This window comes from Oryza brachyantha, chromosome 7 (assembly GCF_000231095.2).
Source record: "Oryza brachyantha chromosome 7, ObraRS2, whole genome shotgun sequence".
Classification (NCBI taxonomy): domain Eukaryota; kingdom Viridiplantae; phylum Streptophyta; class Magnoliopsida; order Poales; family Poaceae; genus Oryza; species Oryza brachyantha.
The window spans coordinates 12,770,285-12,798,230 of NC_023169.2; the positions used below are offsets into that span (position 1 = coordinate 12,770,285).

General features: G+C 40.7%; 5 protein-coding genes across 10 annotated transcripts; 2 read left to right on the forward strand and 3 right to left on the reverse strand.

Moving 5' to 3' along the window:
* Positions 1-2,736: 2,736 nt before the first annotated feature.
* Positions 2,737-5,027, reverse strand: LOC102709663 (protein translation factor SUI1 homolog). Its single transcript, XM_006657719.3, has 5 exons — positions 4,823-5,027; positions 3,546-3,623; positions 3,249-3,460; positions 3,097-3,150; positions 2,737-2,999 (listed from the first exon to the last, which is right to left on the reverse strand). Exons 2-5 carry the CDS (start codon positions 3,580-3,582, stop codon positions 2,955-2,957), a joined length of 348 nt encoding a protein of 115 aa, XP_006657782.1. The 5' UTR covers positions 3,583-3,623; positions 4,823-5,027; the 3' UTR covers positions 2,737-2,954.
* Positions 5,028-8,226: 3,199 nt separating this feature from the next.
* LOC102709945 (tyrosyl-DNA phosphodiesterase 1) lies at positions 8,227-17,333 on the reverse strand. 5 transcript variants are annotated; one of them, XM_015839940.2, is made up of 17 exons: positions 17,316-17,333; positions 17,122-17,211; positions 16,706-16,897; positions 16,346-16,618; positions 15,434-15,640; positions 14,939-14,999; positions 13,992-14,068; positions 13,667-13,924; positions 12,912-13,001; positions 11,585-11,719; positions 10,701-10,850; positions 10,314-10,417; positions 9,297-9,350; positions 9,130-9,220; positions 8,922-8,999; positions 8,695-8,827; positions 8,227-8,619 (listed from the first exon to the last, which is right to left on the reverse strand). In XM_015839940.2, exons 2-17 carry the CDS (start codon positions 17,137-17,139, stop codon positions 8,546-8,548), a joined length of 1,995 nt encoding a protein of 664 aa, XP_015695426.1. In that variant the 5' UTR covers positions 17,140-17,211; positions 17,316-17,333; the 3' UTR covers positions 8,227-8,545. The 5 variants fall into 5 exon arrangements, with proteins under 5 accessions (XP_015695426.1, XP_040382313.1, XP_006657783.1 ...); XM_040526379.1 differs by having other exon boundaries at positions 17,122-17,214; positions 17,316-17,330; XM_006657720.3 differs by lacking the exon at positions 17,316-17,333 and having other exon boundaries at positions 17,122-17,277.
* Positions 17,334-17,626: 293 nt separating this feature from the next.
* Positions 17,627-21,709, forward strand: LOC102720620. 2 transcript variants are annotated; one of them, XR_001550666.1, is made up of 5 exons: positions 17,637-17,824; positions 17,910-17,968; positions 19,320-20,892; positions 20,972-21,103; positions 21,170-21,709. XR_001550666.1 is itself a non-coding variant. In XM_015839421.1 (3 exons), exons 1-3 carry the CDS (start codon positions 17,648-17,650, stop codon positions 19,020-19,022), a joined length of 1,176 nt encoding a protein of 391 aa, XP_015694907.1. In that variant the 5' UTR covers positions 17,627-17,647; the 3' UTR covers positions 19,023-19,195. The 2 variants fall into 2 exon arrangements, 1 of the variants encoding a protein (XP_015694907.1); XM_015839421.1 differs by lacking the exons at positions 19,320-20,892; positions 20,972-21,103; positions 21,170-21,709 and adding an exon at positions 18,083-19,195 and having other exon boundaries at positions 17,627-17,824.
* A 2,103-nt stretch (positions 21,710-23,812) lies between these two features.
* On the forward strand, positions 23,813-24,490 carry LOC107304590 (protein LTO1 homolog). The gene has a single exon (XM_015839420.1). The coding sequence runs from the start codon at positions 23,866-23,868 to the stop codon at positions 24,298-24,300; it is 435 nt and encodes a 144-aa protein (XP_015694906.1). The 5' UTR covers positions 23,813-23,865; the 3' UTR covers positions 24,301-24,490.
* Positions 24,491-25,002: 512 nt separating this feature from the next.
* Positions 25,003-26,918, reverse strand: LOC102720895. Its single transcript, XM_006658571.3, has 2 exons — positions 26,832-26,918; positions 25,003-26,391 (listed from the first exon to the last, which is right to left on the reverse strand). Exons 1-2 carry the CDS (start codon positions 26,834-26,836, stop codon positions 25,152-25,154), a joined length of 1,245 nt encoding a protein of 414 aa, XP_006658634.2. The 5' UTR covers positions 26,837-26,918; the 3' UTR covers positions 25,003-25,151.
* Between the last annotated feature and the right edge of the window lie 1,028 nt (positions 26,919-27,946).

Here is a 27,946-nt window from a genome sequence, read left to right on the forward strand (position 1 = left end):
TACTTCAAATATGTGTTTAAAGTTTTAATGTGATGTTTTTGTAAATTTTTTTTGCAAAATAAACAACACCTATCTGGACAGCATGCGCAATTGGTTGTACGCATTTGACAGAGCAGCCACAGCAGAAGAAGCAACACCACAAGCCTGACGTTGAATTCTACTGTTGACTACCTGCAGCATCCATATCCAGCAGGATGAGCGAATTCAGGACTGAAAATAATGTGGATACATGTGTGCACGTCTGGCTGAACAGGGAACAAGATTGCATCTGATTTCCCAACGGTGACGTTGTCGCTGTAACATCGTTCGTTTGTTGAAACTTTGACTGATGCCATACCCAACATAATGATGTGGCCAGTGACCAAAGATTAGAGCAGGTAATAGCAGGTTATAAACCAGATATAAACATATTTTAAAGAGATAAAAGGGGAGAGAAAAGAGAAGTAAATTACTAATTTGTAGCCAGCTGCACACGGACTTCAAGATACAGTATGTGTATGACATATGAGACCATGTATTAATGTTCTATAGGTAACTATTATATGAATTAGTTATTAAATTAACTATAGATAAATTGGAGCTAGTAGTTGAGTTGGCGATACTATTGAACTTGAACTTGCTCTTATCAGCACTCACGTTGCTATAGGAACTGTGGTCTCGTGAGGCTTCATCGAGCTCTGCGAAGTTCTACTGTCACAAGTTATCATAAACCTTTTAGATAAAGAACTATAGTTTACTTGAGATATGAGATATAATAAACATATCAACTTCTTTCTTTGGTCCATGAGACTATTAGTTGAGACCTCAGGTTGAGGTTGCCCAAGACAACATATAAACTTTGAGGTTTCCACGGCAGGCATACGAACTTTCTGAAGTCTAAACCTTTTGTTATCTATCTACCCATGTTTATCAAATTGAGATACCGTGGCTGTTGACATTTTTTAGTCTTTTATCCTATTAGATGTTTGGACGGTAATTAGAAGTATTAAATATAGACTAATAATAAAACTAATTGTATAAATAAAAACTATTTTATTAGACAATTTTTTAAGCCTAATTAAGCCATGATTAGTAAATATTTACTGTAGCACCACATTCGCTAATCATGGGCTAATTAGGCTCAATAGATTCGTCTCGCGAAATAGTCCAGAATATGGGGTGGGTTCTATTAATAGTCTATATTTAATAATTCTAATTAGTATCCAAATATTCGATGTGATAGGGACTTAAAAAAAAGTTAAGGGAAACAAACACCCCCTAATTAGTCTGCACCCTAAGGACTGCACACACTTTTATTCATTCATCTAAATGATGCTCCACATCCATCCTTTTGCTACAATATCATTCTGTTCTATCTACGTCCTGTGATAACGACAAAAATTGTATTAGTACCCATGCTCGTTTCTTACCATCGTACATGTACTGTTAGCACATACTGTAACACTGTACATAACCAGAAAAATAAGGTGGTGTTTAGATTGAGAAAATTTTTGAGAGTAGTGTCATGTCAAATGTTTGACCGGATATTGGAAGAGATTTTTGGATACGAATGAAAAAACGAATTTCATGGCTAAACTAGAAACTGCGAGACGAATCTTTTGAGCCTAATTAATCCATCATTAGCACATATTGGTTACTGTAGCACTTATGGCTAATCATGGCTAATTAGGCTCAAAAGATTCATCTCAAGATTTCTTCCATAACTGTGCAATTAGTTTTTTGGTTCATCTATATTTAATGCTTTATTTAGGTGTCCAAAAATTCAATGTGATATTTTTGAAAAAAATTTAGAACTAAACAAGGCCTAACAGTCAGCTAGGAACTGAGGCGCTGTTTAGTTCCAAAAACTTTTTCAAAAACATCACATCAAATCTTTAGATACCTAAATAAAGTATTAAATATACATGAACATTAAAACTAATTACATGATTATGGGAGAAATCGTGAGACGAATCTTTTGAGCCTAATTAGGACATGATTAGTCATAAGTGCTACTGTAACCAACATGTGCTAATGACATGTTAATTAGACTCAAAAGATTCTTCTCGTGGTTTACAGACGGAATCTGATATTTGTTTTGTAATTAGACTGCATTTAGTACTTCAAATATCTATTTAAAAATTTGATGCGATGTTTTTGGAAAAAAATTTATAAACTAAACAAGGTCTCAGATTTGAGTGATTGTAATTGTAGTACTATTAAGATCTCACTGTTGAAGTGCTAGAAATATCATGGGATGTCCTGCCGACATGGAATCAGACAGCGCAGTCAGTGATCTCAGGGACCACGCTGTCCATGCACAAAATGAAGCTATACAGTACTACTACCCAGTAATAATCAGAAACCAAACAGTTCTCAGTTTGCAGTAACAACTAGACAGAGGTATCAATAACCATGAATAAGGGCGTACATAAACAGTGCCAAGTGACTGCGAACTTAATGAGGTTCTAGCATAATGCACGCTTTTAGCTATTGCCCATGGAGAACATGGAAAAACGAGCAATCTAAAACCACAACTCCAGAAACTAGCTGAGGCAGAACTGTAAGCAGCAAACTCATTCCCCTCAAATCAGTCACCATAATCCAACAGGTTGATCAAGACTTCGAGATCCACCTGTATGGAACTCACTATGAAGCATTGTCAGTACAGCAACACAGCTGCAGCAGCAATATGACGTTCAGGAAAAAATATGAACATACCGAATGCAGAATAAGGTACTAGATAACAAGCCAGGATAACGCTCTCAAAGTAGCATCTATTATTCAACCTTGATAAGAGAGGGACACAAGCCATCTATATTGATGGTGCCTCTTACAAACTTCAACACACGGGATAACAAGCATACACTCAAGAGGTGGCTAGGTTTTTTGTGTACAATGGAACACGCAGGCATGTACACAACCAAGTATACTCCACCCCAAACTATCGTCTTTGCAATGGATCTGGTAGTTGCTCAGAAACCATGAATCTTGATGTGCTCCTTCTTCACAATGCCGGCCTATGGGGCATAGCATACAAGTCAAGACATATTCATTCAGATCTCACAGCATGTGTATCTAATTTTACCGAACAAGCATAAGAAAAATTATCACTACCTGAACAAGAAAATTTGATACGTTCTTCCTCTGGTCACCTTGAAGTTGAATGACCTGTACAGTGTGAAGCATCGATCAGAAAACTAGCTCCAAACAATAGTATAACGTTAATCAGCCGATTGGGCACCACAATTTTTGGTTATTACACACACCTGGCCAAGCTCTGGGTCCTGGACAACAGTACCATTGCAGCAAAACTCTTTCTTGAGATCTTTGAGGATCTTGCTGTAGCTGAATTCCTTCTTCAATCCCTGGACAGTGGTCAGGCTCTTACGGCCATTACGTTGCTGGATGCGTACATGAACGTAGTCCTTTGATCCTGCAGCAGCACCAGAGTCTCCAGCATTGGCCTCAGCAAAGGGATCTGTACATGTTCAGGAAAATATAATGGGTACAAATATTCCAGGCACAATCCATTTGAAGCAGCAAACAAAAGACAACATGCATACCGAAAGCTGTTGGGATCTGAATGTCGAGATCAGACATGAAACTTTGCTGGTGAAAGTGAAATCAAGCTACACCAAGAGCTGCACAGAGGAATGAATCATAAGAACATGCAGTATAAATATTCTGATTAAAGATTCATAAATTTCTTTCAGTAATCAAGCAGTCAGAAGAACCAAATGGAAACTCTACAGGTAAATAGTTAAATACAAAGAGGTCAATGAATGCGAGTAGAGAACAAAATTGAGGACAGCTTACGCCAGTCTTTCAGATCAGAATAAAATAACATGATCCAAATGAAAAATACTTATATTACAGTTCACTCCATATGCCAGGAGTTAAAATTGGAGATCAGAAATGGGACGAGCTCTAATTAAACTATGCCAGGATAACTATGGAAAAACCAGTAAAAACTATCAGCCTCATCTTTTTAATTATGCTATAAGCCAAAATTTAAATTTTCAACCATAAATTTGGAGTTAATTTAGGGCTTTTTTATCTTAGTATATTTTTCAATCAATGCTTTCATATCGCTAAAAACACGTATATATTTTTTTCACAAATTATTTTTCGTTTGAAAATATGCCGTGTGGGTTTTTTTCTTTTAAAAAGCCAGATGATGATGCTTTAATTGTAGCAATCAATTTTATTATTGAGCCATCTAACTTTCAAGACAGATAAACAGAACATACTTCTAGGAGTAAAGCAAATCTGAAGAACAGGGAATCTCGTGTTTCTGAGGATTATAACTATTTTCACGAATTACCGGATGGGGTCTATATAAATAATTCTCCTTTTTTATAGAAATAATCTACGGGGGAAAAAAAGACGGGCGTAAGGAATCCATCTCATGAAAGGCCGATTATTTTTGTTTGAAAGTTCAATTATTTTTGTTCAGATGAGAACAAACAAGGATAGCTTCGTCAAATCGAGAAGCTACTACCTCTACCAGACCCGAGGGCCGAACAACCGTACTAAATTATTCCACCAAGCAATCATCAGTGCTCTGATTTACCCCCAAACAAAAGGTGCCCAGAAAGACACAAAATTTCGATCACCAACCATTCCTGAGTCCTCGAGAGGATCGGCAACCGTACTAACCAAACTGAACTGGTAACATGTAACACCAGCGACACCTCTATCTTGAATAACTCAAAGAACAGAACAGGGGTCATCACAAACATAGATCCCCTTCTACGCTACAAGAAAAAAAGAAAACTCCTACCTACCAGCCACGCGAATCAAGAAACCGGAGAGGAGGAAAACGGAGGCAGGCGCATACCCTGGGAGGCGGTGGAGGAGAGGGAAGAAGAGATCGATCAACCAAGAACTCGACCGGAAGACACGGATCGATCGAGCAGACGCCGCACAGCTAGTCCGTCCTCCGTCGTCCTTGGTTGGTGCGTTCTCTCTCTCTCTGTCTCCCTCCTCTTCTTGCGCTTGGGTGCCTCCTATATAGGGAGGAGAAAAAGGTGAGGAATTTATAGACGGGAGGAGGAGGATGCAGGATGCTTCTTGGGTTCCTTTTTTCCTCCCTTCTCCTGGCCGCAAAAGCCTGCTGTTAAAATGGTTGTTGCGAGCTTGCTGTCTTCCGTTTCCGTCTGGTCATCCTGCCGCCTCTCCCGGGGTTGCTCTGTGGGCAAGCCACTGTGTTGCTCTCCCTGGTGCCGAGGGATTGGAAATGGTGCACGATTACAATTCGTACCATGTGTTGTGATGAAGTTATTTGCTGTATTTTTATCATGGTTATCTTACCCGGATTTTCATTTTTTTTCACGTGTACGTTTTTCGAACTGCTAAACGATATATTTTTTTGAAAATTTTCTATAGAAAAGTTATTTTAAAAATCATATTAATTTATTTTATATTTTTATAATTAATAATTAATTAATCATTTACTAATTTATTGCTATATTTTTTGTGTTGTATAACTCACCCACGTTCATATTCCTCTCAAATGCAGCCTGATGAGTGAGTATGGAAGGAGTTAAATAGTCCTAATGGCTGCACCTGAGGGTTTAAAAATATGGTGTTAGATTAATTGTCGTTTTCGTTTCTGTTTATACTTATAAGCTAAATTTAAATTTTTAACTTTAAATTTAAAGTTAATTTTGAAGTTTTTTTTTACTGAAGTTTATCTCTCCTAGCTTGGTAGTGGTTTTGCTGCATCTGCCACTCTTCAGATGGTATGAGCAAAAGGTATAGAGTAAAAAGTAAATTCAGGTAAAATTTTGGATCTATTTGGCATGACTGTAACTACCTCTGTAGGCCCCGAGTCTTAAGTGATACTGAGTAAGTGTCTCTAATTCATTTTTCCAAATCACCTCAGCCTATTCATTTTCCCGTTCCAGAAGATGCGTAGTCCGAAGTAGGTATGAAAATGATTCGGAAACTTGGTTTCCAAACTAATTTTTGGAAATGAAAATTGTCGGTCGGATTTTTTCAAAAATTATGAAAGCGGATTCGAATTTTTTTTCTCAAAAGCAAAAAGGGTACGGTAAGAACACTATTAGTCCAAAAATCAGAACAAGTTGGAAACATTCTAGAATTTTCTTAGAATTTCTCCATGTCCAGCCTAATTTATCAGCCTAATTTAGCAAGTTAGCCTTAAGTCCTTTATATATAGTCAAGACAAATACACGGACACTTTTCTTTATAATGGCTTGTATAGTGTGCACTTTGCTTTCTGATATAATATATGAAATTTGTAATAATCTATAAGATATGCACTTTAATTTATAATAATTTGTAAACTATAACATCTATTTGGGTATTGCAACAATCATATATAAAGTGATTTATGAACTTGGTTCTAATTATAAAAGTGGTATATTTAGTTTCTTGTTTGAAATTTTAATCTACTATTTTAGAAATAATTAGAAGCTCGGTTTGAGGTTTTTATAATGCAAATATTTTCGTTACTATATTCGGCTCATTTTCGCATTCAATAATAATAATTCAGTATTCATATCTAAGGTTTTGATTTTGATTTGATTATGAAAATGATACGAAAATGAAAACCATGTAGGTGATTTTCTGAGGTGTTTTCATCCGTGGCTAGAGGTGGACCCTTAGGATCGTACCCTGGGTTTTACCCTTGCGCACCGTAATAATTTAGGAACTAGATGGCCTGTAGGAGAATTATGTGATAATATAGTAGGTATAAATTCTAAATAAAATTCTTGCCTACTATACGATTTTTTTTGTGTTTATATATTTTGTGGCTTTATCCATTATCTATAGGTATAAATGGTTGGGTTGTATGGTGTATCTTACAATTTACACTCTTGATGAATCATCCAAAAGCTAAAAATAATTGAGATGATGTAAAGAGGTGTAATTTACACCCTCAATATATCATTCTACGGCTAAAAATAATTAAGATGACGTGGCTTAATTTACATCATTGATGTATCATTTTAAAAAAAATTAAAATGATATGACTTAATTAATCTACACCCGGATATATCATTTTAAGACTAAAAACTAAGGTAGCATAGTGAGAGAGAGAGAGGGGGGGGGGGGGGGGGAGAATGACATTTAGGTGGGATTCGCTCACCCCAGCGCGCGTGGATCCCACCGCGGGCGGATAGGGGTGCGGGGCGGGGGCGTTCACGTGGCCGTGGCCGGCATCGCGTTCCTTCCCGTCCCCACCCGCGCGTTGCGTTGCGTGGGACACACGTGGGGCCGAGCGAGCGAGACGTCGAGGCGGCGGCCGACGTGCGCGCGAGTCGTGGTGCATCACAACTGCACACTCGTGTTCGTTCCGGCCTCACGCGTGGCGCCCGTTCCGCGCGGGAGGCCAGCCAAACCGAGCACCAAAACCCACCGGTCTGCGCGGCCGGGCGAGAACCCGCCCCCATCTCGTGATCGATCGCGCGGTGGCTGGCCGGTTTGTCTGTGGATTACACTCCCGTTGCCCGACCCCGTGAAGCGCCCATGGCCCGTGTGTGTGTGTGGGGGGGGGGGGGGGGGGGGGGGGGGCGTACCCACCACGCGATTCACGCGGTGCGCGTACCGTGTTGCGTCGCGTGCGAGGTGATGGTGGCGGGTGCGGCAGAGCGGAGGGGAAGCGCGCACCGAACCCGTTGGTTGTTGACATGGCGGTCGGGTAGGGGGCTGGTGGCTTTTCGAGTCACCGAGGTTTGGGTTGGGGGGAACGAATGCCTCGGAGGATCAACTGATCGATCGATCGTCCAACGACGCATGCTACGCGCTACTTCTCGACAACAACTCCGTCATCGCAACAGCCATGACGGCGTCTAGTCAATTGCTCCAACTTTCTTCTTTTTCATTTATAGAATAGCTAACTATTAACTTCAATTCATCTATAGGCAATCTACCAATTCATACAAATAGTTACCTACAAAACATCAATACATGGTCTCACGTGTCATAAACATATTTTGTCTTAAAAGTCCATGTGTAACTGACTATAAATTAGTAGCACACCTCCCTTCTCTCTCCCTATCTTTTTAAAATATGCTTAAAGCCTGCTATTATACCTGCTCTAATTCGCTGATTTCATGGAACGGCGCAAACGACGACAGCCGCAAGAGCAAACACGAGGCTTTCTGGAAAGGCTAGGCTGGTTTAGGTAGCGTCCTTTGCACGTTAGGACTTCAGATCGCTGTCCTTGGGGGACGACGAAGACGCAGCAGACAAGGATGGGGGGCATAAACATCGCAATCGGAGGCAGACATGGCACACGATTCGTACCAACAAGAAACAAAATATCCTGTGCTCATACAAGTTTCTACTTCATCCGTGCAAAGAAAACTTTATTTTTAACTTAAATCACACATAACAATACAAAACAAGATAGCTAGACTAAAATATCCTTAACTGTTTCAAATTCCAATATATTTATTATATATATACTTTTTCATATTCCAATGCATGCATCCTCCAGGTTAGCAAACTGCACTACAATTCCTAACCATGCCGATGATTTGAGCAGGAGCACTGACAGGGTAACCTATCCCGGCTTTCTTGCTCGGCTTACCTAACCATGGCGCGGCCATACTGAGCCATACACGTCCTTCTTCGTGTACCTCCTATCCCAAGACCAAGGGACATCTGAAAGTGAGAAAATTTTCTCAGTGCTTTACTACTCAAGGGTTATATATCAATCGTTAAAACGTTTCAGCTAACCTTCAGTTTCGTAAAGCTTTGGAGGAAGTTGATATGGCACTGGCAATCTGATGATTTCGGTGGATGGTTCTTTTTCGTCGGCGCTTTTCCAGCAGAGTGTGACCAGCTTGGTCTTGATCTCTTTCCCGGGGGCCTGGGTATATGTGTAAGGAAACTCATTACGATGAAAACATTAGCAAAGTGATTACATTATCACAATACAAAGGGAAGGAGAAATAAGATTGTACCAGGTTTAAGTTATTCTTTCCAGTACATGAAAATTGTGATACAGATTGGAGGGTTTGGGGCAAGAACAGTACACCTAACTGAAAAGAGTAAACCTCCAGTTATCATCGATTCCATTATCATCGACCAAGCAGTTTTCCCGTTAAAAGTTATATACTCTTGGGTGACCAAAAATATCCTCAAATTCATCAATTGAACAGAATCATGCACCTCATATGAGCGTATCATCAGTTGTGTATTATTCTTCTGCAACGCACCCCAAGCAGCTTTGCTTAAATTTGATGAGGTCAGTAGAAACCATCTGATGATGATAAATTTCAGATAATATGATCCAATGGAAATATAATTCTAGATTAACAGTATGTATGGACGCTTACGCAATGTTTTGACCATTGTATCGAGTAAAAGATTTTATGTGAGGCATAGCACGACTGGTAAGAAAACCCAAATCAGAATGTCAGTCGATGTTAATGATAAAGTGATAAGCACTCTTAAAATGAAATGATCAAAATATTACAGATCTAGTGATGGCAGGGATGCCAATCTTTTGCAAGCAATAATAAATATCTATTGATCAACTAAAGATTCTCAGGAATGCTCCAATCATAACTGTTACTACTTTTCTTTTTATTAGTACATAACTACTACAAGGAACTTTGCTTTTAGACTACAATGAGATTATTCGTTATCTTTTCAATTAAATATAAGTCTCTTTTAGGCTGGAAATGTTCTCGGTACGGTTGTATCACCTTGACGGAATTGGATGAGATCAACAAAGCTTCCATTATCTAAAAATATGTCTAATTTGCCTAACCTGCGGGTATAGAATGTATAACTCATGTTGTAAAGCACTACAGATCGTATGAAACCAGTAAACCTCCAGGGACCAATCTAGTTTGTTTTGGCTATATCATGGCTGTGAAAAGGAGAGAAGAAGCACCCTTACACCTCCAGACCTCTGATACTAACCGTACTAACTCAGGTAGGCAGGCAATCTCCCTTGAAAACTCATGTTTCTGCAAGTGTTTTAATGGCGAAGGACACATGATTAAGGATTGAACAGCACTAAACTATCAATTTAATGGTTGGTCACAGATGACCGTTCTTCCAAACATGGTTATCGTGGTAAAAAACAGTATCAAACAATTTCTTGTGATACCTGACGCAGTAAACAGCATAAAATGGGTGAAACAAATTGTGTGTGATGCTTCTTCTAAAGCTAGAAAAATCTCTATAGTTGTACAGTACTCCGTAGTACATAATTTGTGGATGATTTGATATAAAGTAAATTGACATAGCCCCCTACAGGTGGGGAAACCATTAGGAAATTCCATTTGAATAAGAGTATATAAGATGATAGCTTGTCAGATAATCAAATGAAACAGGGAGCATACCAACGGCCTACATGGTCTGCTTTCCACCTGGCCCAATACTTCCTCAAGAAATCTTTTTCAACATTCTTTTGAGGGCTTGGAATGCAACTACCAGCTGCATAACCCTACATAAGAAACATTTGACACAAAAGAAACCAGATAATGGTAATACTAACACTCAAGTAAAAATGACTGGTAAAATTCAAGTAATGGAGCATGCTAGTTTGGGGGTGTGAACACAGTGATATATGTTTGTTCTTTTGGGGCCAGTACTGATATCCAAGGATATCATATCTGAAGAAGGTTCTCAGCAGATCAAGAAAGCACAAGGAACCTTCATGCTCGTGTGTTTTATGATGCAATATGCAGGAAGTAATTAGAGAAATTTTACAGAAGTTAGGTTTATACCTCTATTGATGTCCTAACATCCTCCACTGTAGGCCAGACAATCAGAGGTTTACCAATACCCAACGGTGAACCATTATCTGATTTACCAGCTGATAATGAGCATGCAAACTCACTCATCCATTTCTCATCAAGTGAACCCAAGGAAGAGAACTGCATACAAGAAGATTAGAATGCTAAACGTCCTCTTTACGGAGTATGAGCCTCGGAAGTAACAGACAAGTAACAATATAAACTTTCAGTGAAACAGAAGGGAAGATGACTGCCAGATTTTAAGACCAATCAATCCATCATGCTGTAGGTGATGCATGACATACACAGCACTCCATACAGTCATGCCATACAAAACAAGAAACAGCTATTAACTAGGTACATATTCCTTTGACTATTGATGCAACATTGTTTTACAGCTCCTATTAATGGCATTAGTATGATACAAAGTGGAGGGTACAGGGGAAATTCCCTCTGCCCCAACTGTACTCCAGCTTGGTAGGTTCCACTTCCTGTCCAGGGTTGAGCCCTGGGATTTGACAGTGGCGCCAGCTGCGCTAGGACATAGCCTATGTCCAGATTCATACTTAGGAATTGTTTTTTCATTCGGCGCGGAGGGTATAGTGATTATACATGGGCTCTCCTAGGCTTCCCTCATCTGGGATCCTTGGAAGAGGATCAAGTTGGCCCTTGCGAATAGCTCGAAGGTCTTTCCTAAGGTAAACTACGAAAGAACACTGCTTCAAAGGCATAGACTTTGGCACTATATGAATTTGTTCTTAATCTTAAGCTTTTATGGTTCAACCTTGACAGGTTACCAAGGCATTTACTACATCACTTCGCAAGGTTGCCTGTGCTAAGATGAATGGATAAATAAATTAAGCATATAAAGGTACCTGATAAATCAGCGGAGACTTGCAAAACTGTTGTTCAAATGTGCACCCTTCAAGAACACTCCTAAGCTTCATATGGCCCCACTTTTTAATATTGGGGCCAACATGATAACCAGGAACTGATCCAATCAACCTGACCTATAAAATATGCAAAATCAGCTGAGATTAAATTATGAATAAACGAGAGAGGATAAGCTGGTGTGTGCTAGTGTGGTTTAAGTGTCATGCTTGTATGTAAATCCATGGACCATTGTGAGTGCTGGTGAGCTTTTGTGTACAATTTATTGTTTATGCATTCAACAGGGAGCAAAAGAATGATGGGATACTCCCTATGTTTCAAGTTATATGATATTTTGGTTTTCCCTATGTTCATCTATCAACCAATGTATATGTTTTATATATACATTTAGATTCATTATTTTTACTACTATAAAAGCCTCTAGTGGTGGTGGTAGTGAATCTGCCACCACCACCTACTCTCATTGCATTTTTATAATTTACCCCCCTTCGTAATATTAAAAATCAATCAAATCTAGATGGATATCCACATAAAAATAAATTGATATGGATATTTCCTATATAAAAAAAGATGGTCACATATTGCATGAAAAATATTTTTCTATTTATTCTAGGAATAACATAATATGTTTTTATCCTTTGCAAAGCGCAGGCATTCAGCCAGTTATCCATATGAATCTAGGGAAAGCCAAAATATCTTATAACCTGAAACGGAGATAATACTAAGCACTTCAGAGGAGATTTCTCATTTTCCACTTAAAATTTCATCTCATCTGTTATTTTCTGTGGTGTCTTACTGACTGTGACAAAAGGGCTGATTCACATGTCAGTACTGCAACAATGAATGGTAATCAATAGGATTAGGAAAGTTTTGAGTTTGTAATACAGAAGGTGCCGAAAACAATGCATAGATTAATTTCAAAGGCAACCAAATTGGTAAGGTTCAATGATAAGATCTCAAAATGGAAAACAGAAGGAGCAATTGGAATGGTTTCTTGTGAACTGAAATTCTTCCAAACAGTAAATACTTTGTAGGACAATCAAGAAAAAACTGCAAAAAGACGATCGAATCTGTTTGCAATTATTGCACAAAGGAAACTTTCGTAAAAGCAGTCTATTTGCAGTGGATGTGCTAACATAAATCAGTGCACACACGATTAAGTAATTACCAAGCGTTTATCGCACAAAGCAGACTTAAAATATTTCCATGCCAGCCTTCCGCATTGGGGGGGGGGGGGGGGGGGACAAGATATTTTGCAGCTGAGCACTGCACATTAGGTGTAAAAATCTAAGGTTGATGGATTATACTAACCGATGAGCTCTTATAATCAAACTTCCTAAAGAATGCTGCATTGATGTTGACATCACCAACCACACGTAGATTTACCCTGAACTCAGGCCACTGCATTGTCATGAAGAAGATAATACATTACAACACAAGATATATTTAGTACAACTGCAAGTCTGCAACTTTAGGGGAGATAAACATAACAATGTACTAGTCGGACTGAACTGGGACTTTACGAAACTAGACAGACCAAGACATCCTATTTTCATTCACTCCAGTTTCGAAGTGCTTCAAAAGAACTATACAATGTTCCACAGAAGAGAAAACCATGTTTTGTGAAACTCTCATTGCTTTTAGCAATGAGACATCTACTGTGTCTTACTATAAGTATAAGACATGCTGCCAGCATTTCCAGGATCTCTCTCTAATAAAATCATGATATGCATATTTTACCAATTCAACTGTATTTAGCAACATGAGAACAGAGACATCCATTGTGAACAAATTCAGTAGTATCTAACATGTATTTCTTATTGAGTAGCAGAAGAGTAGAGACACAAGTTGCTAGTGTCAGCCGTGATTGTCCAAAAAGTGTGCACAGTTATTTGTTGACTTTTCTTCTGGTAACCTCAGGCAAAACATATTATGATTTTTAAAATAGGGATGACGATTTTGTATATATCAGAAAGAAGGTGATATTTAACTTATTTTCTAAAAAAGTGAACTGAAACGAAATTGGAATTATATTAATCGAGAAGCAAAGAAAAGTGTCGTGGTACCTTAATTGCACTCAGATAATCAATCAAATCATTCTCGAAGGAAACATTTTTGTTCACATCTTTTGTATCCTTCCAGGGAAAATCTTGCATCCACAACCCCTGAGTTTTGTTATTCCAGTCAACATATATCAAATTTGCTGTGTGCACAACAACACGAATCCCTTGAGGATATACAAGCAGCATAGCCTTTGAATGATGTGTTCCAAATGAAATTGGAAGTGGAGGCTTGTGAAGGATCCAATTTGCTGGCTTCACTTTCTGTCACCCAACCATGAATATGAGATGAAGTAAAAAATACTATGAATGACTTTATTAATGTTGTCACCTTCAAAAGTTCCACTGAAGCACCATCTTCTCCATGTATAACTAGGACATGTCGAACTTTCCTTAAACTTGGACATGCTACACAGCGCAATATTATTTACATTAAAGATGAAGAATGTAGATAATGGCAATTACTGGAAAAGGGGGCATGGTGATATTTGACCGTGTAGCATAGGGAAGAGAGCTGGGCACACATAGGCAAACTAATTAAGTAAATACGTGTATTCCATAACTAAGTGCATCTCACCAAAAGATACATGAAGCAGGGGAAAATAGAAGACAAATGAGAATCACAATCAAATATAGCAAAATAAAAGGCCAAAAGCGCATGTTTTGCTTATCTTGTGTAGTCCAGCATTCTTGGTGTATTGCACAAATATACGATGCTTCATGCTTTTACAATTATTAACTAGTAATCATATGTATTTTAATGCTAGCCACAGAGGAGATGAGATTCCAATATTCATGCACAGGAAACAATTTAGGTAAGTTAATAACATAAATGAGTATGACTCCAAAAACCAATAGAGAACAACAAATCTAGTTATATCAATTTAGCAGTAACAGAAAAACATCAGATGAGTTAGGTTGTTACCCGTACCCACTTCCACTTCCAAAAATCATACCAATGAATAGTAAAACATCGAGGGAAATCAAGCTACCAGAAAGGCAGAAACTAAATACAGCAACAAAGAAAGGTCTGCTCTTTCTCTTACCAAGTAGTCCAGTACGTATTCTAGCACTGGTTGTGCAGTGCAAAAGATAGATAGAGCAAACAAATAAAAATAGCACAGGATCGTAGTTGGGTTCACAAATCAGTGTTCTGAATACTGAAACAGTCAAATGGCACTGGCACCAAATTTTCTTTATTTTGTCTGGAAAAAAACTCTATTTTTGGTCAAAGAGATAAGCAATATTACTTCTAAGTTTCCACCATAAATAACTCACCTGTAAGCAACCATTCAATGTCCACCATATAATTTGAGAGTACAGCAAGAAGCACTTCACCCTAATAATTCATTCATCGTGTCAGAGCTAGTATACTTCTTTGTTGAATCTGGTAATGCATGAGTAGAGTGTAAACATAACAAAACATTTGTTCTAGAGAAATGGTTGTGAAATGATATGAAAGACAATTTCACTGAATATTGAGCAGATCAGCAGATCAAAAAGAACTATTTCATACTTCAAACAGCAGACCACATGAGTTTAGGTCATAGCACTAAATCACAAATGGTATATGAGCAAGAGTTTATGTTGGTAATGATTTTTGTTTTGAACAAATATGTTGGTGATGGTGAGCAGGCTAAGAAAGTAAGAAATTGGTTCTTATGCAACTTTGTGTCCTGAAGAGGACATATCTAATAAATATTGTGTCATGTCATGTTAAACGAAACAAACCATGTAACTTCCACTTAAAGGCTCCTGTTCAATGAGTGCTACCTGTATGACATCTTGAATGGTAACTGATGAAGTATTAGTCCATGAAGGAAGACCTTGGACACGCATGAGCCGAAGAGTTAATGAAAGTACATCTTTCAGAGGACCAACAGATTGTATTCTCTCAGAAGAACCAGTACTATCAAGTGGTCTTGATATTTGATCACAACCCAGGCCAGAAATAGTTGCACTCTCTTCTGCAAAGCCTTCCTGGTTATATAGGACAGGACATTAGTAATGACACTAAGATGGTAGTGTAATGTTTAATAGTATACTGGTATTTACACAAGGAAAGAAAACAAATAGATAAAGTAACATTCAGCAAACTAAGGGGTTCAAACCAATTCTCACAGTGCAAAATATAAGAAATGGCATACTGAAGAACAGAAGCATACATGGACAGCATTGCCACCATTGTGTCAGAAAGCAAATCCACACATCCAATACCTAATTTACTATTTCAGTGTTGAATAAATTTTTGCCAGGTATAAGTGCATTTGTAAACATTTGCACCTTTGGATGGTAATACGAAAATCAGGATCTTTCAATGTCACAGCCTGGAGTTAATGTGTTAAAGACATAAGACTTTATTTTCCTACTATAAGTATATGTGAGATAGCAGCTGATCCAAATTTCATAAACTAATTGTCTGACATAAATTAAATTAGTTTATCCACAATAGAAGTTAACATAATGTCCATGGGCAAATCCCTTCTTTTTTAAAATTCTTTCTTTTTCAAATATTCTATGTCCAGCACTAGATCATTTTTTGTTGTATTAAAACTACAGCATTGTTCATATTAAACCATAATTAAGGCATTATCTAAGGAAATAACATCCACAGATCATGCATTGCCTTCTTGTGAATTAAACAAACTGCACATCATAGGCAGCAAAACTACAAAGTTAAGTAACCTGTAAACTTCTTGCCAAAGCCTCGTCTTCCATGATCTGACGATTCCTTTTGACAACTACACTATCTTCCTCACTGTGCCTCTTCCCCTTTTTTAACTCACTGGAACCCATCAATGCGGAACTTCTACGGTCATCCCCCACATTCACATACTTAACAAAATATTCACCAGGGATCAGTTCCAGGACATCATCATGTACAATCTTCACTCTCTCTTGAGCACAAACCTTCCTCCTCTGGCCCTCTGACCGGACAACGACAGGATTTGGTCCTTCCTGGAAATCCATTGCCAATGAACTACAGGTTATTTTTCTGAAACAAAAGACATCAAAACAAAACCACACAGTTCATTGGACACGCACCACTACAACTTCAGTGGAACCATCGGCCGTGGCGTGTAGGCTCAGATGCTTGCGGCTGATTCTCTTGTCAACGACCACCAGATGATTCCTCCCAATGACATTGGCACCCAGATAGATCGGAATGCTTAACACCGTTCCATTTGACGACCCAGCATTTCCTTCAGCAATGGGGACTAGAGTGCCAACCCGTACCTACAAAGCAATACACGTATCAGCTCAGCAGCAGCACATACATCCTCACTACACTAATGTTAAATCTCCAAAGGAAAAATACTGATCATCAAAACAAGATGGGACGCTGCAGCGATTCCATCCGGTTCCAAATAGCACGCATATCATCATCAACGAACCCGCTCGGCACTCAATAGAACAAACACGCGCAGAGAGAGGAAGATATAGTATGGAAGGAAACGTACTTGAGACGAGGACGACATGGGCGAGGTCGTTGGCTTGACTCCAAACCCTAAACCCTAGCCCTCCCTCTCCACCCAAATTGGAATCCAACCCTACTACATGGAGAGACGGAGAAGGAGAACTGAGGAACGAGAAGACGGAGGCTCAAGCAGAGCCATTCGAGAACTGAGGAAAGAGAAGACGGCGGCTGCCATACCTTGGCCGGGAGCCCTACCCCCCGGCGGCGAGAGCAGAAGCAGCACAGCTATGGCGCGGCTGGGCGCGACCGCGCGATCAGGCGGTCGGCAGGCAGGCAGGCCGACGGGGGAGCGGACGGGCCGGCCCAAAACGGCCCAAATGAGAGAAACCCTAGGGGAAAAAATCCCAGGAGGCAGTGTCGGCACTCGCGGGGGTTTTCAACTAATTGCCACTTTACTCGATGGCTCGTTCTCAAATGCTACTCTGTTCATGAACTTGTATTTTTTATCATGAGGGCCCACCAATAATTGATTCAATGCCATTGTGACTATTCTTTTGCCACCACGTTAGATGGTTGCATGGCAGCCCAATGCGAAATTCCATCTCTATCCTTGCACGATTGTAAAAGGGAGATTCAGCCCGCACAGGATTTTCATTTCACTCCTGGCTTGCCTCTCTAGTTCGTCTCTCCATCTCCCTGTAGCTTTGATTTCATCAGCAGTAGTGGAACGATGTCACCGATGTGAGGTATGAGAGCTAATGTGTTGTTCTTCCCCTTTTTCTTCTCAGTTTGGCATCATTTATGTGCTCACATTTGGTTGTTTTTCTGTAGAACGAATGGTATAGGGTTTGGATTGAGGGATTCATGGCACCACCCGAATGCCCGCCATGGTAAGATGCGAATCCCATGTATTTTTCTTTGCATTTTTCAGTGTGGCATTCAAGCAATTAAGGAGTTAGATGTAAACCCTAACTCCAAATCCCCCATGTTTTTTTTTGCGGTAGGCTTGATCCTCATACTGCATTTAGAATAAATGTTAGAATCTCCCCGTACACCGCTAAATTGGACGATGGTTCTAATTTGGCAATGGATGGGCAAGAGGATAACTGGTGGGTGAATGGTGTAGTTAGCATGGACCGTTTGGTGGAGGATTTAAAGAGTCAAACCATTTGGGGTAGCCAGCAAAAGCCTATTTTCTATGGAACTGACCATCGAACTAGCTGCACAATTGCTATTTCAAGCAATTTGGTATTAATGTCTCAGTTTTCAGAGAGATTTGATAGCAAAGTGCTTTCTTTATCTGTTAAGATAGTGGACAAAGCATCCTCCTCTTTAGATGATGCTCCTGTCAATACTGCTATTATCCATGTTGATGGTGGTTCTATAGTTCAAGATACTCCTGATTGTGCTGAATTTGTTGCTACAAGTCCTGGTGCTGGCCCTTGTGGTGCTGATCCTTCTATAGCTGCTATCCCTAAGGGTATTCCTATTGGTGATATTAACTGGGATGAACTAAGCATCCAACCATTGACAATTGAGGGTGGTACCTGTCATGTGGCTTTTAATGAGGATGAGATGTTTGAGTTGCTTGGACTAGGAGCTTGTGATGGTGGTGTAGAAGCAACAGCGACAGAAGCAACATCCAACCAACATCTAGTTGATCTAGAGAAAGAAATGAATGATGCAGCCATTCCAGTTTCTGATGATGTGGAAGTTGAACCAAACAGGGATTGGGACAGAGATGATCCTGATATGTCTGTTGATACCATTTATCCAAACATGCCAGAATTCAGAATGGCTATCAGGCAATATGCAATCAATGAGGAATTTGAGCTTGGCATAGAGAAGTCTGATCCAACCAGGTTTAGGGGATTCTGTTGTGCAAATGGATGTCCATGGGGAATTGTAGCCAAGACACAACATGATAAGACTGTCAGGGTATAATCCCTGATGATAACCACTTGTTAGTTTTTTTTCTTACTTTGTTGCTAAGGGGGTGTTTGTTTCTCTCCAACTTTTTTTAGTCCCTGTCACATCGAATGTTTGGACACCCATACTTTGGGCTATTTTGTGAGATTAATTAGGCTTAAAAAATTGTCTAATGAAAAAGCCTTTATTTATGCAATTAGTTTTGTTATCAGTCTATATTTAATACTCCTAATTAACATCCAAACATCCAATGTGACAAGGACTAAAAAAAAGTCCCTGGATCCAAACAACCCCTAAGTTACTTGTTTCTAGCTTGCTTGCTTTGATATGCAGGTGCAAATAAAGTCTGATAAGCATGAATGTACCTCTACCAATAGAGTTCTTGGAAGAATGGCAACTCAAGCATGGGTGGCTGACAGGGTTGCTACAACATTGAGGAAGAAGCCGAGCATAGGTGCTAAGGAACTTAAGAACATGTTAGAAGAAAAATACAAGGTACAAATTCCTTATGCCACTGTTTGGAAGGGTAAAGAGAGGGCAATCAAGAATATATGGGGTTCATGGGATGATGGCTTTGATTCGTTGTATAATTTTAAGGCTGAGATAGAGTTGATGTGTCCCGGCGGTTTAGTTGAGATTGGGACCAAGAAAATAGATGGTAAAGTTCACTTTGATCGATTTTTTTGTTGCTTTCAGCCTTGTGTAAGGGGATTCTTATTAGGATGTAGAAAATATCTTAGCATTGATTCTACTGCCCTCAATGGGAAGTGGAATGGTCACATGGCAGCTGCAAATGCTTTAGATGGTCACAATTGGATGTACCCTGTGGTCTTTGGATTTTTTGATGCGGAAACTACTGATAATTGGACTTGGTTCATGGAACAACTAGCAATATGTATAGGCAATGTGGAAGACCTAGCTATATGTACAGATGCTTGCAAGGGTCTAGAGAATGCAGTTGAGCGAGTGTTCCCTAACTGTGAGAAGAGGGAATGCTTTAGACACTTGATGGGGAACCTAGCAAAGAGAAAAACCGGGACAGTGTATGGAAACCTATGGCCAGCAGCTAGAGCATATAGGTCTGAGTATATGAATACCACCTGAACAAGGTCTTAGAAGCTGATTCTGAAGTTGAAAGGTGGTTGCAAACACATCATAGTCTCCTATGGGCAAGATCCAAATTTTCGACCAAGATAAAGTGTGACTTCATCACTAACAATGTTGCTGAGTCATGGAATGCGTGGATCAAAGAATTCAAGGAGCTGCAAGTTGATGCTCTAGCAGATGCAATCAGGGAGAAGACAGTAGTTTTGTGGGCAAGAAGAAGGAAGATCGGTGAAAGGTTGAAAGGTAGAAACATACTACCTGCAATTGTCACACAACTAAAGGCATCCACTAGAGGCTTAGGAAACATGAGGGTCATGAAGGGTGCAGATGATACAACAGAAGTTACTGAGCTCCACAATGGTGTTGATGTCTTTAGGCATGTGGTCTATCTTGACCAGCAGAAGTGTACATGTAGAGAGTGGCAGTTAACTGGAAAGCCATGCCCTCATGCTCTTGCAGCCATTTCTACACAGAGAAATCCTATCATGGATGACTATGTAGACCCTATTTTCTCTGTTAATTGCTTTAGGGTTGCATATGAAGGTGTTATCCCCTGCATAACCGATAAGTCTTAATGGCCAACAGTGGATAAAGGGTTCAGGTTGCTCCCACTAGTGCCCAGGCCTAGAACTGTTCCTAGGCAAAGGAAGAATAGAATTCCTTCATTTCGTGAGAAAGGAAAAGGAAAGATTAGACGACAGGTGAAATGCCCTAGATGTGGAGAACTAGGCCATAGACAAAGTAGCAAAAAATGTGCTTTGAATGGCACCAAAATGAGGTAATAATTTTGATATTCTTACTATTGCTGTCAACTTCCATTCATATCATTATATTTAAATTATTTTACCTGTTGACAGGAAGAGAAAGACAAAAAAGACTACTCCAAAGGCTAGGAAAAATAAGACTGCAATGGATGAACTCCAAACTCTACCAAGATCAAAAATTGCAAGAGCTCAAGTAGCAGATAGCCCTGGTAGAGTCACTAGGAGGTGAGTATTTTGTGACCATTTTACCGTTTCATTACCATTTCACTTCTAACATGATATTCTTCCTAGTCAAACTGCTCTTTTGTCTGTTGGGGTAACACAAGGGGCTGCTGGAACACCACCAAGTGCAGCTGTACAAGTAGGCTCACAGCCTTCACCTGGGCCAGTGACAAGGAAGCAATTGGCTATGTTCCAAGCACCACCAACAGCAGCATAGTCACCAGCACATGCGAACAAGAAACCCATCAAGAAGCTCACTCCTAAAAAGAGGAAGAATCACTAATGCAAACAGTGATCTTAGTTGTCTTTTGAGGTCCAAAAACATGTTAAACATTATTATCATGTGATTGTGGGAACCTATTTTACTTTTGTTGTATGCACTGAGAATATGGTATATCTGGACATATATGTTGGTGGCAAGGACCATGTTATGCCAGGCATGTTTCATCTAGAAAATGTTAGGAAAACTAGGTTTAAACCTATGACATGTTGCTTTTGTTGCATGAAGAGATTGGTATGTACTGTGCTTGTTAGGGAAATATGTGTTTATTTCCTATGTTATATTGATGTATAAATTTGGGAGTTAAGCTTGTGAATGGATGTGTATATTTTCGATGCAAAGTATCTATCTGTGTCGTCAAATTTACTCTAAAAAAGGTTAGGGGTAGCATTGTCTTTTAACAACTTGTCCAGATGATATGACATTGAGGTGGAGACATAATATGGTGAGAATGACACAAATCAACAATTGTTACATTTCAATGGCAAAAAATAGAGGTTAACAAGGAGAATGTCATTTGGGAACGTGGCAACGAATAAAGGGGCAAATAGTTGAAAGACCCGCACTCGCGCACCTCGCGTCCTCGCACCGTCGCACGCCCGGACGCAGCCGCAGGCCGAGACCGAGCCGAAGCCGCCGCCGCCCGCCGTCGTCGTTCCGCCTTGCCGGAGGCGGCCGGAGCGGAGGTGGTCCAGGCGGCGTCGTCGCATCAACCTCTCTCTGTCTCTCCCCTCCCGACTCCCGTTCTCCCCACCCCCACCCGCCCACTCCCCAATCCCACCGGCCAGCGGCTGAGCGGCGGACTGGCGCCCGGCGGCGGAGGCCGAAGGGGGCAGCGGGCCGGCGAGGGCGCGAGGGGGGCTGTCAGCTGTGGACCTGCGGCCGGCACTGCCAGGTGGCAGCGGCTGAGCGGCGGGTCGGCGCCCGGCGGCGGAGGGGGCGTCCGGGGCGGCGACGGCGAGCCGGCGAGGCCGCGAGGCCGCGAGGGGCTGTGGACCTGCGGGCTGCAGCAGCCGGCTGCCGGCGTAATCTGACACTTCTCGGTGAGGGAATAGAAGACCAGAGATTTAAATTGTTGAACTAATATTGAATGGTGGTATTGTGAATTTCTGGTTTTACTTTTTGATGTACCGAATCACAATTGTGAATTTGTGAATTGTGAATCTGTGATTGATATTAGTTCAATAATTTAGAAGAATAGAAGATGGATGGGAAAGGAAAAGGAAAGATAACAGCGAATTATATATATCTACCGACTGCCGGCTATACATTCTCTTTCTATTTCTTTACATCAATATATATATATATCCATTATCAATTTACTATTATTTTATTGATTTTTTTTGCAGAGAGTAATAGCAAATTATTCATATCTCTATCATCTATGCACTATGCTCTCCTCTTGCGTCGAATCTATATTTTCTTAAGGTACAATTCAACTTTAAAGCTCGCTTATACGTTTTTAATTTAAATGTTAGACTTGGTGTAACTGCAGCCTCTTATATTATCATGTAAAGGAGAAATTTTATTATGCACTTAGCATTACACTTAGCTCTCCGCCATACCTCTTTTTTTTTCCATCCTCCGCCACTGACAGCATGGCGGTTCCAGAGGTATTGCGGAAACTGACGCCCTGTTCTTGGGAGCAACGCACAACTGAAGTATTAACTCCTACTGCTTTAACTTGACTGGATTCAGTTTTTCAGTGAGCTGTGATTTCTAGCATAATTATGGCTATCCTACATCATGATTTGTTCATATTCTTTGGTAGTGAGAGTAGTCCAGTAGCAGCCAAGAGTATCTTTAAGATAGAAGCGAGATATGGGAAACTTACTCTTCAGACTTATGTAAAGACTGTAAAGATGATAAACGTATGTTCAATCCCCTAAAATCGCTGCCTTTGTCAATTTCAGTCACACTAGAGATTAATGCTCGGGTTTTGTGATTAGACTGTCATTCCAATCACCTTTCTATAAGGGATGTTCCTTTCTCCTATAGAAATCTAATAGGATTATTAGGAGAGTTTTTTTTACAGCAAAAAAAAAAAAAGAAATCATAGTGTTTAGAAAACATAGGTTCTGTAAGTTGTATATCTTCTGTTCAACCTTGGGGCTAAAATCTGATTCAAGGGATTTATGATGATTTGAATGGTCTCTGTAGGGACTGATTTTGTGTGAGGAACTGAGGTTGTAAGACACTGCTCGTTAAATAAAATGTGCATAAAGCTTTCAAACATCTAGAGTGAGTAATTTAATGAATAATCATTTGTATTTTTTTCTTTGTTTGACGTGCAATGCATTTTAGTTCATTGCACTGCAGAAATTCTAGTTGCAGTTTTCCATCTCTTTTTTTAATTAATATTTTTGTCTCGTGGCCTTTAGATATGCATGCATTCTCTTACCGTGCACCTTTTTTTTGGACTTGTCAAGCAGGTCTCCTGGAATCCTTCTTTTTAGAGAACTCTTTAGAACCTTTTATTCGTACCATGGATCAGAAACCTAAGGATGATATTGATTTTCTTGAACCATCAGTACTCTTAGATGAGACACACTATCAAGCGGGTTTCAAGAATGGTTATAGTGACGGCTTGGTGTCCGGAAAAGAAGAGGGAAGGCAGGTTGGTTTAAAGAATGGTTTCCAAGTAGGTGAAGAACTAGGTTTCTACCAGGGATGCGTGGATGTTTGGATGTCATTAGTTTCAATTGATCAAAATGCTTTCTCAGCTCGGGTCAGGAAGAACATCGAGCAACTAGCTGCACTGATGAGAAGCTATCCGTTGTCCAATCCAGAAGATGAGCAAGTTCAAGACATAATGGAGAAGATAAGGTTGAAATTCAGGGTTATCACAGCAAGCTTAGGTGCAAAATTGGAGTATCAAGGTCATCCGACATCATCCAAGCAGGATGTGGAGGATCTTTAACTAGTTTAGCTTTCTGAATGTCAAACCACCATGTTGAAATTGATATGTGACAACCATACATGTTTATGTTGGTTTTAGTTAACAAATCCTTGTTCTGGCGTATGCTTATATGGAATAGTGTTTGTAAAAATCTCATGAAGGCTACCAGGATCAGAGAGGAAACCTAGAAGCCTGAATCTGAGTACGTACACTCAACTTGAGGTGATTCTGAAGTAATCTTGTTTTTGATACCTGGTTTATCCTCCTTTTATAATTTTGCTGAGCCCCTGTTATTTACTACTCTTACCTAATATACTCTCTATATGATTAGCTGCTCCCTCCTCGCGATATCTATTCCAACGCTTTTTCAACTGTTAAATGTTTTGTTTTATGTAAAAAATTTCTATATAAAAGTTTCTTTAAAAATCGAACAAATCCATTTTTTAATTTTTTTAATCCTTAATTATCGATTAATCATAAGCTAATCATGCTTTGCGTGAGACGATTAGGGTAATATTAACTTCTGAAAAGAACTTGTCCAGTCTATCACTCTCTTCACTGGTCCTGTTTTTCTGCACAAACAGCAACCTGATCTCAGGGGACGTTTCTGTTGCTATTAGTCGTCGTCGTCATCTTCTAAAAGTGAACCTGATTACTCTTGCTGTGCAATCTCATACGAAAATGAGCCGAAATGCATGCCATGGAAAAATCGATGGATGGGGCAGCCTTTTCAGAAACACAAAACATTCACAGAAACCAGGAAGACGACATGTTTTTTTTTCCATTATTATTGCAGCAGAACAAGACCAAAGTGCGTGATGAAGAAATTCCAGCACGAATTCCTCACCACTACCAAAGTCATCAGTTTTGGACTACACGGCAGGGCCGGCCATGTACAGCTGCGGGCGCGCGCGGCCGCCGCGGTCGCTGCCGACGTAGCTGGAGACGGCCTCGACGATCCCCTTGGGGTTCACCGCCTCGGTCTCGTCGTTCCCGAACTGAGACCGCACGGCGGAGCCGTCGGCGAGCCTGTGCGCGTGGAGCACGACGTTGAGCGGGCCGGAGGGCGCGACGCGGCAGGCGTGCACGGTGAAGAGCCTGTTGGGGCGGGCGGTGTAGATGGTGTCGGCGGCGAGGTGGGAGCCGGGGAACGCCCCGGGCCACGCCCAGACCGCGCGGTCGTCGCCGACGAAGAGCGCGCGCCCGTTGAGCCGCGACGGCACCACCGTCATGGGCCCCAGGTCCACCGTGTACACGCTGCACCGCCTGGGCATCGTCAGCATGTTGGGGCCCTCCGGCGGCGGCTCCCGCCCCTGGGGCCAGTAGAAGACCTCCTTCACCAGCGTCAGCCTGTCGCCGTCGTCCTCCACCAGGGTGTGGCGGCACGACGACGGGACGACGCCGCCGGGCACGGGCACGTCGGCGACCGGCGTCACCCTCGGGAGCCCGTGGCCGTGGGCGCCGTCGCTGCTCAGCTCGAAGAGGGTGGTCTTGGAGACGAGGAAGAAGTAGCCCGCGACCGAGGCGGCCGACTTCATGAGATAGGGCCGCACGGAGATCCACCTCCAGTTCCAGTCGCCCGGCTTGGCGACGGCGACCTTGTCGACCATCTTGCAGAAGATGGCCACCGTCCTCCACCCGTCGGAGAAGCCGATGGCCGTCGGCTGGTGGTACTCGGGCTCCACCAGCGTCGGGTCGTTCGCCACCGGGTGGAGCAGCGAGACGAGCGGGGGCAGCTGGGTGATGTAGCTCGTCAGCGGGTGGAAGAGGCCCAGCGCATGGGTGCGCTTCTCGCGCAGCGTGAGGAGCCCTCCCAGGGACGGGCCCAGGACGTCGCAGTCCTCGAGCTCCGGGATGTCGACGGTGATGACGCCGCCGGAGTTGGTGTTGAGGAACCGGTGGCGGAACGGTGCAACGGGGGCCTCCTCCAGCATGATCCATGACCTCGGGAGGTACCTGGGCTCCAGACCGTCGCCGACGCGCGGGTCCTCGGTGTGTTGCCTCCAGGAGTTGCACACGGCGCGGAAGCGAATATAGTCGGTGACGTCATTCGCCAGTAGGCGTTCGGCGATTAGCAGCACCAGGCACCCTGTGAGGGTCGTCCAGTCGCTCCTAAAATTTGAAAAAAAAAATACATCTTGAGGGGAAAAAATTGTGATAAATACAATTATTGTATTTATGGATTGTCTTAAAATCCCATCTTATGAAGGGAATTGTCTAAATCCATCTCGCAAAGTTTTTTTTTGAATATTTTACAAACATACACGCTCGTAACATGCGCATACTCACCGCTACAAAAACAGGCACACAAATCGTACCTTTACGAGCGCATCCAGATTGGAGCGGCATACTGTGAAATTAACAAATCCATCTAACAAAGAATTACCTCGGTCTAAAAATGGCATGACTGAAATTCATTGACGAGAGATCACTAAAATGAACAGTTTAACAGTGCATCGAACAAAGAAATAACCGTAAAACTCATCTAGAAAAGAAATCTCTTAAGTAAAACACATATAAAATGAAACGTCGAAAAAGCGAATAGAGCTCACCCCATCGGATCTATTGTAGATCTTCAACTCTAAGGCAAATTTGACAACTACAAAAGTGATAGCGGAGCCTGGAAGAGAACAAAGCCCTCGATACAACCTAGGCCCGCGACAGTAGTGGCGGCGACGAAGGCGTCTATGAGGAATGACTTAGGGGAGGAGAGAGACTATTTATGGTATCGAGAGGAACGGGTAGGTGGAAGAGATAGGGTACAGAGGATGGAACGCGTGATGGTCATTGAATACAAAGGCCCACTTATCTTTTGGATCTTAATCTAAAACTTAAATGGGCCAAAAATAAAATGGAATGAAATAAATATGGTTGGGCTGATTGGACCATCTCTATTGGGCTCTTATGTGAAATGACATGTATACGATTTATTTCTTTTATTTTCAATGGTTTTAGACATGAAGCAGCAAGGTCCCTTTCCATAGCAATCAGCATAAATATTCTTTGTTATAAATGTAAGGGCAAAATAATATTTCTCTTTATTTGATCCATTTTATTATATTAATATAATTAGATACTGTAACAATGCTAGATCTATGTGCAAATATTGCACGGTCATCACTTCTTTTTCATGAAAATACTGAAATGGTATATATGTTCGTAAACAAAAAATATTTTTAATAAAATATTTATATAGATGTTCTTGGTGATCTAAAAGTAAATGCTACAAATAAACTATAATAATAATAAAAAATTTAAATCAACTCCAAATTTAAAATTGAAATTTAAAGTTTATCTTACAAGTAGAAGTAAAGCAAAAAGACTGGGATCTTGATGTGTTGGCATATACCACTTTCTATGGGGAAAATGAGATAGTTATTTGTAGTGCAGGATCCTATTTGGATTTGATGTTGATTTTCTTAGGAGATAAGCATTTACTTAACAAACATACAATTTTATTGGAGTACGTTTTAAGACTATTTTATAGTCTCTGTGTATGTAAAGAGCATATTCGAAAAGTTATTTCTACTTGCGGATTAAAAGTTTGATCTTAACTTGGTCCAAAATGACAAGTTTTATGAACCGGAGAGAGTATTAACTTGATTTATATAATTATATTATAAAATATTTTGGACTTCCTATATTCATATCGATATTAATAAATAAA

Excerpts from the sequence above, each read along its gene's own strand:
- LOC102709663 (XM_006657719.3), bottom strand. The coding sequence starts at position 3,582 with ATGTCTGATCTCGACATTCAGATCCCAACAGCTTTCG. Across the intron at positions 3,461-3,545 it reads TCAGATCCCAACAGCTTTCG|ATCCCTTTGCTGAGGCCAAT; the intron begins GTATGCATGTTG and ends GAACATGTACAG. Across the intron at positions 3,151-3,248 it reads AGGACCCAGAGCTTGGCCAG|GTCATTCAACTTCAAGGTGA; the intron begins GTGTGTGTAATA and ends CACACTGTACAG.
- LOC102709945 (XM_015839940.2), bottom strand. Across the intron at positions 16,619-16,705 it reads GTTCCACTGAAGTTGTAGTG|GAAGGACCAAATCCTGTCGT; the intron begins GTGCGTGTCCAA and ends ATGGATTTCCAG. Across the intron at positions 8,620-8,694 it reads AAAGCTTTACGAAACTGAAG|ATGTCCCTTGGTCTTGGGAT; the intron begins GTTAGCTGAAAC and ends TCTCACTTTCAG.
- LOC102720620 (XM_015839421.1), top strand. The coding sequence starts at position 17,648 with ATGGTTGCATGGCAGCCCAATGCGAAATTCCATCTCTATCCTTGCACG. Across the intron at positions 17,825-17,909 it reads AACGATGTCACCGATGTGAG|AACGAATGGTATAGGGTTTG; the intron begins GTATGAGAGCTA and ends GTTTTTCTGTAG. Across the intron at positions 17,969-18,082 it reads CCACCCGAATGCCCGCCATG|GCTTGATCCTCATACTGCAT; the intron begins GTAAGATGCGAA and ends TTTTTGCGGTAG.
- LOC107304590 (XM_015839420.1), top strand. The coding sequence starts at position 23,866 with ATGGATCAGAAACCTAAGGATGATATTGATTTTCTTGAACCATCAGTA.